The 14,702-nt window shown below is 37.9% G+C and overlaps 1 protein-coding gene across 1 annotated transcript in view; it reads left to right on the top strand.

Annotated features, from left to right (window-relative positions):
- The window catches only part of LOC130581040 (early endosome antigen 1-like), a 41,506-nt gene extending 35,174 nt beyond the window's left edge, over positions 1-6,332 (top strand). Inside the window, exons 22-27 of the mRNA XM_057378919.1 lie at positions 353-484; positions 2,171-2,356; positions 2,663-2,901; positions 4,317-4,437; positions 4,774-4,872; positions 5,893-6,332. Of these exons, the coding sequence (XP_057234902.1) occupies positions 353-484; positions 2,171-2,356; positions 2,663-2,901; positions 4,317-4,437; positions 4,774-4,872; positions 5,893-6,015 (900 nt within the window). The 3' untranslated portion in view covers positions 6,016-6,332. The remainder of the gene's footprint in view (positions 1-352; positions 485-2,170; positions 2,357-2,662; positions 2,902-4,316; positions 4,438-4,773; positions 4,873-5,892) is intronic.
- Positions 6,333-14,702: the final 8,370 nt, after the last annotated feature.

Raw genomic sequence — 14,702 nt, 5'->3', positions numbered from 1 at the left:
CTATTATRTCTCTAATTTGAGAGCATAATCCTGTTGCAGTGCATAGCAGTGACAGGTTTACTGAACCTCTGGTAAAAAGACTTTTAAAGAGACAGTTGTAGTGAATTTGGTACAAAATACACTGTTAATTTATTCTAGACAGGTTTGTGGCTAGACAGGTGGGAAAGCATTAGTTTTAAAACTAAAACTGCAATCATGTTGTTGTTTGCATTACAAACTGTGGATAGATACATGGCCAGTTACAAAGCCACCAAGTAGTTTTTGGGCCCTGGATGTTTTTTGATTGGTTGGGATTTTTTATATCATGAACTTRAAAGAAGTAGCTTTTCTAGCACTTTCATTTCTCTTCAAGATTTTGAAAGAAAAAGACTTGGCTAATGAAAAACATAAAATGGCAGAACTCCAGGAAGTAAGGAGGAGACTTGAAAAACAAAGTGCTAAGCTGGGTGAAGAGCTTAGAGCCTGCAAGCAAGAATTTGAAAAGGTACATTGAGATAAACTGAATCTTCTTCATGTGTTTGGTTATCTTCTGAGAAATATGTGCCTACTCAGTAGATGTTATCTGAAATGGCTTTGCAAAAATGGTTACTGTAAGTATTGGTATTACAGGTAAAGGAACCAAAGCCCAGATTTTATTGCTCAACAGTGATATCTTGATTGGTGATGATCCTTGAGTACCAGGGCCTAGGGAGCCAGTTGGGCTGCATAACTTGTCTTAGCTTCAGGATGGGTTGTATGTCCTGGATTTTCTTCAGTTCTGCTGTAAATTGACTCTGCATATTCTTGCTTGACTATTCTGAAATTAAAAGCTGTCCAAAAGACAGCTTTTGGTGGTGGTGAAATTTTTCAGATATTCTAGGAACATATAGTGCTTCTCAAGGATGCATGGTTGACACTCCATTAGTTCTGTTTCTTAAAATGTCTTAAAAAGTCACGGTTGTGGAAGAAAGAATATCAGGAGCCTCATAAAAGACAAGCCCTCTTCCAAAATCATAACAATCAAGTGAGCCTTCTGAATGGTAAAAGTTGAGAGACTTTAATTAAATAATTTTTTGTCTTCAGTAAAACTGTTTCTTGCCACACTCTATGTATTCTGTATGTAAAACAACCATTCCTAACAGCCTGTAGTTTATATTTTCCATAATCTACTATTAGTAGTTATATTTGTATCTGTTAAGCACAATTAGTTTAAATTTTTGCACAAGTATAAATATAGGTACAATTCCCTATACACTAATAAAAAGAAAATAACATGATAACTTAATGAACTTCAGATATTCTTTTGTTGTCCAGTGCTTATAAAATGGCCTGTAATTTTGAGGTATAAATCTGTACTTTGTTTCTCTCAAGCAATCTSTGCTTGGGGAAAGTATACTGGAGAAAAGTATACTGATTCTTGTTGTTCCCAAAATCACTAYTCTAAAGTATGGAATTGACAAAGATGTAAAAGGTGTGCACATCCATGTCAGTTTAACAGTCATTTTTTGATCTCCCTACAAGCAATCAGACTGAAAGTCTCCTAAAGACTTATATTCTGTTTCCATTTTGATTTATGGAAAATGGTCCACCCCTGTTAGTCTGTTAGTACCTAAATGCTTGGCTGTGTACTTTTAAGGAAAACAATTTCTATAAATGAAACTCACTATTCTACTTCAGGATTTTTTGAGTTCACTTACAGAAGAGCAAGTAAAGCCATTATTTATATAATCCTGCTTGCTTAAAACAGATAATTTCTTATGCATTAAAGACTAATAGAAACTAATTTTCTTCTATCAGCATTTGCTTTTACATTGCCATTACGATGTTTTTAACCTCTGTCCCAATCAGAGAATCAATGTGAAGTAAATTTTAGAACACTACCGAGAAAATGACAATGGATGTATCTTTCCAAGTAACTGTAGAAAACAATCTAACAGATCTTCCTCTCTACTTTAACAGAAAAATGCATTAAAGTTATTCTAAAAATTGAATGTTGATCATAATGTAAGTTTTAAATCTTTGATCATGAAAATCACTGATGCTTTGCACTGTAAAATCATCCTTTCTTCCAGTGATAAGACTAAAAATTATTGCTGTCCTCTCCTAGGAGAGGATTGCAGTTGTTTTGAGTTTAAATCCATTTACACTTTCAGTGCCGCTACTTTAACTTTGAACTCTGATATCATAACAGGAGGTGACAAATCTCAAGGATGCAAACCAGCTATTGATTCAACAGAAATTAGAACTGCAGGGCAAAATAGATAATATGAATTCAACTCTGGAGCAGGAGAAACAGAAACATCAAGCTGTCAAAGATCAACTGAAAAAGAGAGAAGAGGASCTGAAGAAAGAACGTGCTGAAATTGAAGCCAAACTGGTTAGTATGTTAGAGAGTATGGGACTGCAGTTTTGTAAACATGTCATTGCATTCTTCCAGGGACAGAAAAGAAGCAATAGGTTAACTTTAGTTTCACTTTATATGAGTTTTTAAATGACAAGTTCAAAAATCTTTGAGGCATTTAATGATATAGGAAAATTCAGTGAGGTGACAGCTTCATCTTATAGAGTTTGTTGATTAAAAGTAGTGATTCTATTACAGCAAGATTCTTTGCCTCAATTAAATGTAGGAAATAGGGAAAGAATGCTTGGAAGCTTGTTTTTAATTTTTTCATTGTTTTCATAGCAAACTGAGAAAAAAGACAAAGAAGAAGAAAAACGGAAACATGAGGAAAAGGAGACCAAGCTCAGCATGCAGGTYACAGCCCTGAATGAAAACCTGGCTACCATGAAGAAAGAGTGGCAAAGCAGTCAAAGGCGAGTGAGCGAGCTGGAGAAACAGACAGATGATTTACGTGGGGACAATGCTGTCTTGGAAGCAACAGTCCAGAATAATCAGGATGAGAGAAGAGCATTGCTGGAGAGGTAAGCTATGGTCATGACGRTGTGGAAGTGTAGTTTGAGAAATGTTTTCCCTCACACTGAAAACTTGTTTGAGCTGATTCGGGATTCTCTATTCATTTTTTTATTTAAATCCATATTTGTTCTTAGTGCCTGGGCTGTGGGTGCAGTTTCCAGAGTGCAGCCCTCTGTCATCCCTGCCAAAGCACAGCAAGGGGTTTTGGGAACCAACTGTGCTCTTTTTGATTGTTCTGTAGAAAATAAGGCAGGCTTCTCAGGGTCTTACTTATCACCAGAGCCACAGCTCTGTGCTTGTGCTCCTGCTCAAAGGTTTATGTTCATCTGTAAAAGTCTTCTAAATCTGCTGGGCTCCTCTGAGATTTCAGGTATATGTRCTGTGGCTTCTCATCTGTTGTGTGAATCTTGTGAGGCCTGGCAGAGAAAACTKCTCTTACCTGAGCTAACTATCATTCTCCATCACTCTGAGGCTCCCATGCCTGGATTCAGTTACAATAGATGCACTAGTCGTCCAGAAGCCTGGAAGAGATCCCTTAAGTAACAGAATTTGTGTAGGAACTCCTAAGTATGCCCCCTACTCAGTATTAGGAGACTGAACATGTAATTCGATCAAGTAGACTGAAGTTCACAAAGGAGGCATTTTCTTCCTCCTAAAAACCTGCAGTCTTATTWTCTCCACTCCTGCTGTAGTCTGTACACTGTATTTAAATCTTAGGAAAGCAAAGTGTTTTTCCTTCAGGCAGCAGGAGACCTTGCAAGGCAGCAAAAGTTACCTGAATGCAGTTATTTCCAGGGTAGGAAAAACACCTGTGAGACAGAAAGCTTTCTTTGTCCTTATTTCCTGACTTTTATCAGTACTGTCAAGCTTGGTGATKTGATTTTTGAGCAGTAGACCTTGGGAAAGGATGAGATCGATTCTAGTGAGATCTTCTTTCTTTGGCAATTCCTTGCTGTACTGTGTTGAGCTCATCCAGTAACCGTTTACAGCTTGCCAGAAAAATWCCTTTTGAAATTTGGCTTTCACCAGTTAACTGAGTTTCAGCTGATGGGATGTGGCCTTGCTAGAAGAAAAAGGTTTATTTTCTGCTCTGTTGTCTGGCCTGATCTGCAGCAGTGGTTTATGAGTGTCCTATTGCACAGGGATATTTTTCAGTGCTTGCTATAGAGGGACTGCATTCAGCACTGTCCCTGGTTTGGGGAGTAACTCCAGGTATTGATAAGCTGATACCTAGGAGCAATGTTAATGTAATCTTTTAAAATAGAATGTTTTCCTAGTCAAGGCATCCAAGAACTTTTCAGAGCAAGAATTTTTTTGGCTGGATTTTATGGAGGTAACTTCATAGACTGACAACCGGCCCAAAGGAGACACAGTGTACATTGTGTTAAATGTTTTGAGATGATTGTTTATTATTTTACCTCAGGTGTATAAAAAGTGAGGGAGAAATTGAAAAGCTGCAAGCCAAACTTGTAGAAATGAAGAAAAAGCTGGACAATACAACTGCTGCAATGCAGGAACTTGGCCGAGAAAACCAGTCATTACAGGTATAATTTGATTTGAAGCTCTTAAACCAGTTGATTCTCTGTTTGGAACCTTAGGARAATTTCAGATTTGTGTGAGATTGGTGGTGGGTTGCCTTTCTAGTGTGAMTTAACATGTTATGTTTTTGGTTTGTGAGGACCATACTTCTGTCTGTGTTATTAAATCTGCTTATAGTTTTGAAACTTGGAACGTTTCCTCTCTGAGCAAATACAAGCCCTGAGTATCATGACAGAATTGGTGCTTTTATTCTACAATGAATAGTGTGTGCTCTGGAAATAGGGAATATTAGACATGCATTTTAAAAAAAGCCTGATGCTTTTTTTACATCTTCTGTATAGATCAAACACACCCAAGCTCTCAACAGGAAGTGGGCCGAAGACAATGAGGTACAGAATTGTATGGCCTGTGGAAAAGGCTTTTCAGTGACAGTAAGAAGGGTAGGTGTATTTTACTGTGGGATTTTCTATTTTTGTTATTTTCAAACTTTTAGATGGGATACAAATTTCAGAAAATGGCCTGAATAGTGCTGTCATTCTCAAGACATCTTAAAATCCACTTATTGTTTGCAGTGCCTTAACATATTAAAAAGGACTGTGGAACTTACTTTATTTGTGATTCTTTTTCCATTTTGAAAGCATCAGTTTATAAATAGTGTTACAAYGCTTCAATCCCCTCGGCAAGCAGGCAAAATTACACTGTGGTAAGTGTATTTACAGACAATAGATTTATAACCAGTCTGAACTAGATTTATGGGTATAAAAGTAAAGTAAATTAGGTATGTGTGAAAATATGAGGCATCACCATGACCTGGTGCTTTGTGACTACACTTTTCTAAACACTAGCTAGACATGGAACAGAAGAAAAAACTGGATGTGTTTTTGGTCTATAGTCAGACTGTGCTTACAAAAACCTCTGTGGTCAGCTAAGGTGTTGGCATCAATTGGCAGGGTCTGCCCTTCATCTGGAGATGACCACCCCTCCAACAGGTGACTTGCCAGTGCAGYAGATGAGGGATATTTGTGAGGTTCATTTTTTCTGACTTGGTCTTACGTGACTCCCCCTGGCCTGCACTATTTCGGTGACGTTCTTTGGGTAGGCTTCGTGCAAAGGCTGACAGATCCTTTGATTCAAGGATACTTTTCAGTGTAAAAGCAGGTAGTTACAGAYGAGAATGTATTTCACATGACCAGAACAAGTTGAAGAAAACAAATTCAAGAGGACGATAGACTTCACCATTTAATTTCTGTATCTGTATATTCTCTTGACTCAGTGAAGCACATCTGAATATTTTAGTCATACACCCTTTAGAAAGGATTAACTCACGTAACCTTCTCTGTGCTGCGTAACTGCTACTTACAAATTAGAACTAGTTTTTGAAACGAGAGTTGACATGGTAGTGATCTCTATTAATGATTGCTCTGCCATTTATGTTCAGCTTGTATGTTTCTTTTTTGCAGCATCACTGTAGACAGTGTGGAAATATCTTTTGTGCCGAGTGCTCAGCAAAGAATGCCTTAACTCCTTCTTCCAAGAAGCCTGTCCGAGTCTGTGATACTTGCTTTAATGACTTGCAAGGATAACTGGCTATCGTGAGTGACAAAGAAATGTTACACTAAAATGTACTATTTCTGTTCATGCACTTCATTCAGCACTTAGACTACTATTCGGTTYGGACAATGATTGTAGCACTTGGCAAAATCTAGTATATTTTAAAATGTTTATTGATACCAAGCAAAACTATTGTATTTTTTTGTGAGACATGGGCTCAGATCATTCATAGCTTACTGACATTAATCAYGGAAAGAGCTTTTATGTCTAGATAAGAAATACCCAGTTATTTGTAAATAAAGTTTAAACAAAGGAGTAACAATGTATTTTTTTATCTTTTATTTTTTTGTTCAAGAGAAACAGCATTTATGTGATATTGAAGTTTATTCTTGTTTCCTTCAAAGAAAAAAGAAGATGCAGAAACTTGTGAGGACTTTATGTATCAAATGTTGCTGTAAAAACATTAACTAAYTGTTGCATTTGATTGCGTATCTGATGTTCTTTACAACTCCTGTGATTTTGTTTTATTTTCTATCTCCCTGGTTCTTGCATTTTTCTCTCTAAAGTTTGAACTCTCCTGTGAGAGTGATGGCTGGACTCAATTCAATGCAGTTTTATTTGCCCACTGATAGTATCAGCACCCAAGTCCTTATCCAAATACAGCACTTGGGTGCTGGAACATCTTTACACATACTGTATTGCTTAGTTGGTGTGTGAGTGTATCTGTCTGAATGCCAGTGTAAGTGTGAGCAAATGATGAGACAAAGTTTATCTGGCATTGGAAGAATATTATATGATAAAACGTTTCATCCCATAGTGATGGATTTCACTTTTACTTATTTGGCTGATGTATTTTAATATTCAAGAGTCCCTTATACGTGGGTTTAAAAACCAAACTAACAATACTGGTAGTAGCCTGTAGACATCTTTGCCCCTGCCCATACTCTGGAAGCACTGCTGTTCTAAAGGAACTTCCAGACCGTCCAAGCCAGGTATCCAACTAAGAAAAAGTGTTTTTTTGAGATAGCTATAGTTTATCTGRCCTTTCCTTTTCTCCCTTCCCTCAGCTTTTGGTGGAAGAAGCTGAACTCCTGCTACACCTAACAAATCTCACTTTTCCATTACTCCATCTGACCCCMTTACCAGGGACTTTGAAGTGTTATGTCAGTTATGTGATTTAGTCTGCTTAGAATGGTGGTGCAAATCACCTGCTACTGGCTTAGTTATAAGCCAAACAGCTCTAAGAGGCCAATATATATGACTTTAAATATTTATTAATATTTTCTGTATTGGGAACAGAAGTTTCTTGTACAGTTCATGTAGGCTCCAAACTTCTTTCTTGATTTTTGTTTGCGCCTCTTGTTTTTCCCTGCCTAACTTTCTTTCCTTTGTATCAGGTATTTCAAAACCCTTAAGATTATTTCTTCTAAACAGGGRTTATGCCTTCCAGTATTTAGGAATTTTTTGTCTTAAATATCCTAATAAATTCTCCGCACCCCAAATGCTTCAGCATCTTACCAATTTTGCCAGCTCTTGAGAAAACAGGGTTGTGTCCTGAATTCCTCTACTTCTTTCCTGAGGCAAGGAATCAAAATCTGTCGTAATGATGGAAGCTTAGTCATCATTAGGAAGACTGGTTTGTTTTTATCTAGTTACAGATCTATATGTGAACAAAGAAGTGTCTCCTTTATGAAAAATGTCTTGTCCTGATTAACTGTCAAGTGAAAAAACTTAATCCCTCTACTCCAAAATACACATCTTTATATTTCATATCCTCTCTTAACTTACCCTGTTAATTCTACATTTGCAGTGTCAAGGAGTTTCCTTAAAATTCAATTGTTATTTTACAAAAGCCAGCTGAATGATATAATTTGTTCTTGTCACTGTAAAGTGGTTTGGGATACAACTGTGGTTCATATAAGACACTGACCTGCTTTTCTGGTTTGAACTTGAGAGTTGCTTGCTCAAAAAAAAAGAAACAATTGCTGCAACAATTCTGTATGAACACAGCCTCTGGACTTCCTGTTTGTCCTCATCAGTGTAACTTTTGGCATAAAAATCTTTTGAATAGAAAATATGAACAGAATCTCTGCCTCTGGGATATTTTTTTGTATTTATTTATTTATTGAGAGAAACAAAAAAAAATTGCTTTAGARTCTTTCTTTGTCTGACTTTAGAAATGTGGGAAAGGTAGAGATGTGACAGTCACACTCCAGCCTAGATGCGTTCTGCCCTGTTGTGCAACACAGAGCCTTGTGCTATKCTCAGGGTGAAGGACAACTACATAGAATAGGAGGGATTTTGAGAGGGAAGGGAGAAACTTCCCACAGCTGCATAAGATCAAAACACGTGAGACAGAGGAAGATGAAAATCTTTCAGGGGAGTTAGGAAAATGCGTAGAAGATTTAGCTGTGTTTAGGCATTTTGCTTTTGACGGGGAATGTGTGAAAACTCAGGAGAGACCTCTGTAGYGGTAGAAGCTCTGGAAAGGTTGTTTTTAATTCAGCATTTTGGGATGCTTTTGTGTATAGACAAGCTGAGTCACCTTTCTCAGCAGGTTGCTGAAGCAGTGCTGTTGGTTGACTGCAGATCACACCTTGGTCTGGAGCTGTTCAGCTTTAGGGGCAAAATGAGCTTGATTTTTGAAAGCTGCTTTTTGCTGGCCAGTTTATATAACCAGCTTTTTGAGGGGATGGAAATACTTTTTGAATACACATTTGTAGAAAGAAGGATTGTTAAAAGTCTGGAAGAACAGTGGGGTAGAAACTTTCATACTTGAGCTTTGATTCTGCWGCAATAGATCCTGATATCTACAGCTTTCTACTGGAGTAAATTTATGACTCCATTGCTGAGTCTTATGCTTGTTCTTTTGTGCTTATAATTCTTAGTGTTGGCATGTATTTGTTGACAAGTTGGTGGTATGCTGACTCTATAATGCTCAACTTCACTGCCAGGTTGGAGGCTGTGTTCAAGCTCAATAAAATGTCCCATAATAAGGGAAAATGGAAGGTGAAAAGCTTTGTATTTACAAATATGCTCGCCGAGTCTGACTGTTTTGATGGGCATGTTTCAGTAGGAATGTGGSCTTTTTGTTCCACTACTTTAAAATCTAAGTAACAGGAAAACCTAGTAAAAAGCCTGGTGACTTACCACCGTAAATTAAAGGATTCCAGGCAAAACAGTTTAATGCACTTATTTTTCAGACTGCAGACACAGGAACAGAGAGAAAACGAATAAAATGGCAGAAGAGACTGAGTCTTGGAACTAGAGGATGCACAGTGATGTGTTTTCACAGCTTCTAGCAGGAGGCAGATTCTTTGATTCACTGAGGAGTGGCCATTATAGAGGAAGAGATGAAAATAATGGCAAAAGTAGCATTCAAATCAGTAGGTTTGTGGGATCCTCAAGCAGCCTTTGATTTCTAGTTATTACTATGGCATCAGGAATGGGACAGTGAAGTGTGGGCTTTGTTCTTGAAACCATCCCATCTGCAGGACATTACATCCAATTCAGAATTGCTGCAAGAGCAGAATATGAGAGACCAGCTGCTACGTGGGGCAGAGATGGAAGCTTTTGTAAATGTGTGAAGGATGGTTTTACTAAGGATAGGGAGATGTTCTTTTAACTTCCTGGAGACAACACCTCTCTTCCCAGTCAAAGACTTGCAGTTCCTTGCAGTTTGGCCTCACAAATCCAAGTCCTACTGTTCCACTCTGGCCTTGTGTCAGCAGTACATCATACTGGAGACAGGTAGCATTGCAGAGGTCAGTGGCAGGCTTTTGATCTTAGCCAGCTGTGCTTCACTGTTATTTACTTCTCCTCCCCATGTACTCCCTGCAGTAATCTTTCCCCTTCTGCAAAGGTTGAATGAAGAAGATGAAAGTAATGCATCACAGTAGGAAAAGTTGCTGTCTGGAAATGAAGAGACATAAGGAATTTTCTGCTGCAGCTTCCAACAGAGGCAAGACATTTAGAGTGATCTCATTTTTCAGCTGGCCTCATTCTTTGGCACAAGAGTCCAAAGCTGTAGGGTGCGATGGGGGTTTTTGCCTCTGTTTTTGGAAGGTGTCAAGTAACCAAGTTGCCATGGGGTGTGGAGCACTAGGTACACAAGAACAATAAGTAACTACTTTTGTTGGCTTTGGGACAATTAGGATTATTTGTGAATCCTCACTGGAAAAGCTTTCTTATTAGTGAAACAAGAAGGGTTTTGGGAGTGGAAGCATGAAGTAACCTCTCTGTGTTCGTACTACATGAGCCAGAACAATTGAGCTTCTCATGCTAGATGTAAGAGAAGTGACATTCATAAAGGGAAAACTCAAGTGCTTCTCTGGATTGTTAAGTGTCAGTTAACCATGGAGCGGGAGCAAATGCTTGTTGCAAAACTTTAAAAATTYATGGCCAGTACTCAGTGATGGACAGAAAAATACTGGAGCTGAGGTTCAAACAGAATATAAGCTGTGCCAAGAAGAATGATGTCATGGTTTGAGCATGTTGAATCTGATAAATTACTCTTCCAGGWACCACCCCTTCTGCTCTCATATTCTCAGAGAACTAGGAAACAACACTGTCATTTGCACTGTGCACTTTTTTCTGTCTGACTAATAGAATCTACAGTAAATGGAATGGGATCATTTGCACTGTGTGTCTTAATGGTAGTCATTGGACAGCAGGTTTATCATCACTTGAATTTTTCACTGTATACATTTGGCCCCTTGCTATGTAAGGAGAATTGCTCTCACAATTCCTTTTACCAAAAACACAATCATCTGAGACCACATGTAACAACAAAAACCATGTAACTCACGCACGTCTTTGTACTACTTAATTTTAAGATTAAAGAATGAGAAAAAAAAATTAATTAAATGTATTTTCAAAGATATTACTAGTTGTAYATTTCTTGGTTTTGAAGTTTTGACCTCAGCATCCCTTCCAGAATAAGTTTAAAATTATTGTTCAACTGCAGCCTTTCCAAAAACACTGATTGATATAATTAGTTTAAAAAAATTACAAAAGCTTAATTTTCAAAAACAGCTATAAGTCCTGCCATGGAAACATAGTGAGGTATTTTTTTCTGTTTCTTTTTAAAGGGACACTGAACAAAAAGGTTTGCATGTTTAGAGACAACATTAGGTACCACATCAGTTCACAATAATAAGGAGTGTAGGTACTAGTCATGTAATAAACTCTTGACTATTGTCTGTAGTCTCCACATACTATGCACTCACTATGCAGTGGATAGAGAAGTATCTGTGCATTTGAAGATAACTGAAGCCCTGCTACCCCTTTGGATCAATGTTACTATGAAAACAGAAGCCTGGTAGGCATTTTTTCCAATTTTCTCTYCCTCTGTGACCAAACCTTAACACTAAAACCAAATTCATCTGTATTTCCTGCTTTTTTTTGGGGTAAAGAGGGCTGGGAAAAGATGTTCATTGTTTTATGTCAACAGGTCAGTGCTGGCAGGTCCAGGCTACTGCTGTTGGCTTTGTGGCRAAGTCCTCCACTGTATCACGCTGGAGCTTCATTCCTGGCACAAAAGAGATGTTTGAAAGAACGTCTCGCTGGGTTAGCAAATAACAGAAATTTTTATAGTAATATGTCCCAAATGCTGCTTGTATAGAAATAGCCACTTTTGTAAGAAAAGCAAAAAAATCACAAAAAAAGTCACACCCCATACCCCCCATTTTTTGTCATTATGTAGGATTTAATTTAAACTACCTCTCAGTGTGACATTCAAACATTAGTAAGTTTAATAAGGCTTTCTCACTGCTATGTAAAAGTTATAATGAATGCCAAAATTGAAAAAGTTTATCACCAAAAAGGAAAATAGTTGTCTTTTTTTTTAATATATATTTGAAAGTATCCAACTGTTTCAAGTTAATGTAAATCCTTCTAATTTTTTTTAAATTCTGTAGTTTCAACCTTGCAAACTGTAGCTGCTGGACAGGAAATAAATCATAACCACAAGCTTTCATAATTATGGTCAGCTGGGTAAAACCAATTTTGTATGCACCTTTGTCATTTGGATACAGATGGTTTCAGTCACCAAATGCATCATACATTTGGTCATGGTTTTTTCCTTCAGTACTCGAGATGTGAACTTGATGAATGGTGTTCTGTAATAGATGCGTGCCACAAATTACATGGTCTTGTCTCTTTTTTGACTTTCAATGATCAGTTTATTATTGCAGATGTGAATATTGTTCATACAGCTTAATTTCTGTATAATTGTATAAAATATAAATGGAAAAAATATAAGTTTTTACTCGGTATGTAGAAGTAATGTATTATAAAAGACTTACGTTAGAGTTTTACTTACAGAGTACTGTACTTCTAAACTGGATCATACCATCTTGGTAGGTGTAGATAGATTTTTTTGCATGAGTCTGTTCTGGCTTTATTTCTTTTGAACTGAAGTTTTATTCTCTTAAGTTCTGTTTTCAGTGTTTGTGTTTACTACTTGTGATCATGTAGTTGTGCCTTACATTGTGAAAGAATTTAGTCTAGTGTGCGCTGTAATTCTTAAACTCTGCATCTGGAAGGTGGCTGTGGATTTCAATGAGGTGACACCATGCATCAATGGTTTCTGTATAAACTATGATGAATTGTTGCTGAAATGTCATTTTTGTTTTCTAATCTGTTAAAGGAATGATTAATAATAATAAAAAAAAAATTACACCTTTCTAATAGACCGGGTTATATCATTCAAAACTACCTTGCCCTGCTTCAGACAGCAAAGCTGCTTTGAAGCAATGGATATATAGTTTTACAAAGSAGCTGTAGGGAAGCCACACATCTAAGGACAAACTAAATGTTCCAGTTTCTTAGAGTTGTTGGGAGCTGCACCAAAGGCTTTCACATTCCTGAAGACACAGTAATAATGACTGTTTTCAAATCTGTTTTTTCCACAGGTTAAATTCAGAGTAGTCTTTCCATTCCTAATAGCTGTGCAAGGCTGCTGATTATCCCACATTGGATGAAAGTCCTGTCACTGCTGCGTTCAGACATCCCATTCAACGCAGTTGGACAATTGGTCCAACTATTGTCCATAACTGGAAGACTCAAAAGTAGCACTTGTTTTATTTTTTAGATCAATGAAGCTCTCACTTGTGGAATGGAAAGCTCTTTCAGGGTGGAAGTACGTTGGCAGAGAGAAGCCAGATGATTAATGTGAGAGATCAGTTCTGTGACAGAGCCACTACTGAATTGTGGGGGCACTGACAAAAACCCATGCTTGGCTATTGAAGCAGGGGCTCCATGTAGATAAGGAGAAAGGTGGAGAGAAGAGGTCTTCTCTGAAAGGCAGTTTGAATTGGGAAGTTGATTTCTATCTTGACTGCTTCTTGAGGTGTCTTTCTCTTGATACCACAGAGGAGCCTATTGCACTTCTGTCTCCATTAAGACAAGCCTGGGTGTAAATACTTCCTTCCCCCGTGCATTCCTCCTAGGAGATATGCTGGTCTCCAGGAATGRCTGCTTGTCTGCTAAAGTGAGCAGGCAAGGTTAAGGTTATTTTGGTAATAACTGTTACCCCCTCCCTTCTGCCAGCACACAAACCATAGAGCTTAGTCTGTCAGGTGTGACACCTCTGGGCTTGAAATACCTTTCTGTCCTGTCAGCACTGGTTTTAAGATTTGGTAGGGTTCTGRTGAGCCCTAGGTGTGATGTAGTGTGCAGCTGAGCATGGGTCTCGCAAGGTGGAGCACAGCTGTATTGGCTAAGTCATGGTGAAGAGTTTGCATCTTGTGTGGTGCCCTGGTGCAGATCTGCTGTCTGCACTTTGTTCTGCTCTCCTGTGTTACACATTCACCACTTGACATGGAGCCTGATGGCTGTTTCTTTCTCAGGAAGCTGTGACAAAAACTTGCCTATCATAGACATGGGGGGAGCAGGATTTTGTATATCACAGTGGCCTAGGCTGTATCTGGAGAGCACTGGACCAGGTAAGTGCATAGATATATACATACGTATTCATACATGCATACATATATACACAAGCTCAGCTTTAATGCAAAAAACAAATTGTGATTCTAAACGTTAGTAGGTRGAGATGTGTAGCTATCAGGAGCTATGGCTGCACAATTTTAATTTAAAGAAATTTATTAATACAGTTTGAATGATGGAATAAGACTTTTGAACTTCTCTGCTGAATGAGTTGTCCTAACCAACATAGGAGGTTTTTTCCTGTCATGCTTTCAAGGAAATGACAAGCTCTATTAAAGCTTCCCTGGATGTCACGAGTCTTCCCTAGGTGATGCAAAAGCCTTCCCTAGATGCAAAACAGCATCTAGGAGTGATATGTTTGTAGTATGGCTGATTCCCCTCCTCCAATTTATTCCTACATGGTGTGATCCAAGCTCCTCGCTTTTATCTAATCAAGTCAGAAATCTGTTAGCTTTGGARACCTAAGGTGTTCTGAAAAAAAAGAACTATGCTATCACCACAATAATCTTCCACTGGCACATTAAATTTCAGAGGATTCAACAAGGAAGCAGAAACCAGTGCTTTTCTTGGTTTCATGTCGTGTGGTGTAATTGGATTTAGAAACAGCAATCTGTGACATCCATACTTTCTGTAACAAGAAAAAAAATATTTGTAAACCTAGACAACCTAAAAAAGTTTCAGTAACTTAGATGCATAAATATCCAGAGCCTTTAGTTTTATTTAGCCTCTCTTCAGGCTTATGCTCATAATTGCTGAAGGAAACATGAATTAT

The sequence above is a fragment of the Malurus melanocephalus genome, unplaced genomic scaffold, assembly GCF_030028575.1.
Source record: "Malurus melanocephalus ecotype Western Australia unplaced genomic scaffold, MMel_1.1 scaffold_380, whole genome shotgun sequence".
Taxonomy (NCBI): Eukaryota; Metazoa; Chordata; class Aves; order Passeriformes; family Maluridae; genus Malurus; species Malurus melanocephalus.
The sequence above is the reverse complement of the archived record's forward strand: the minus strand, read 5'-3'. Positions and strand labels throughout refer to the sequence as shown.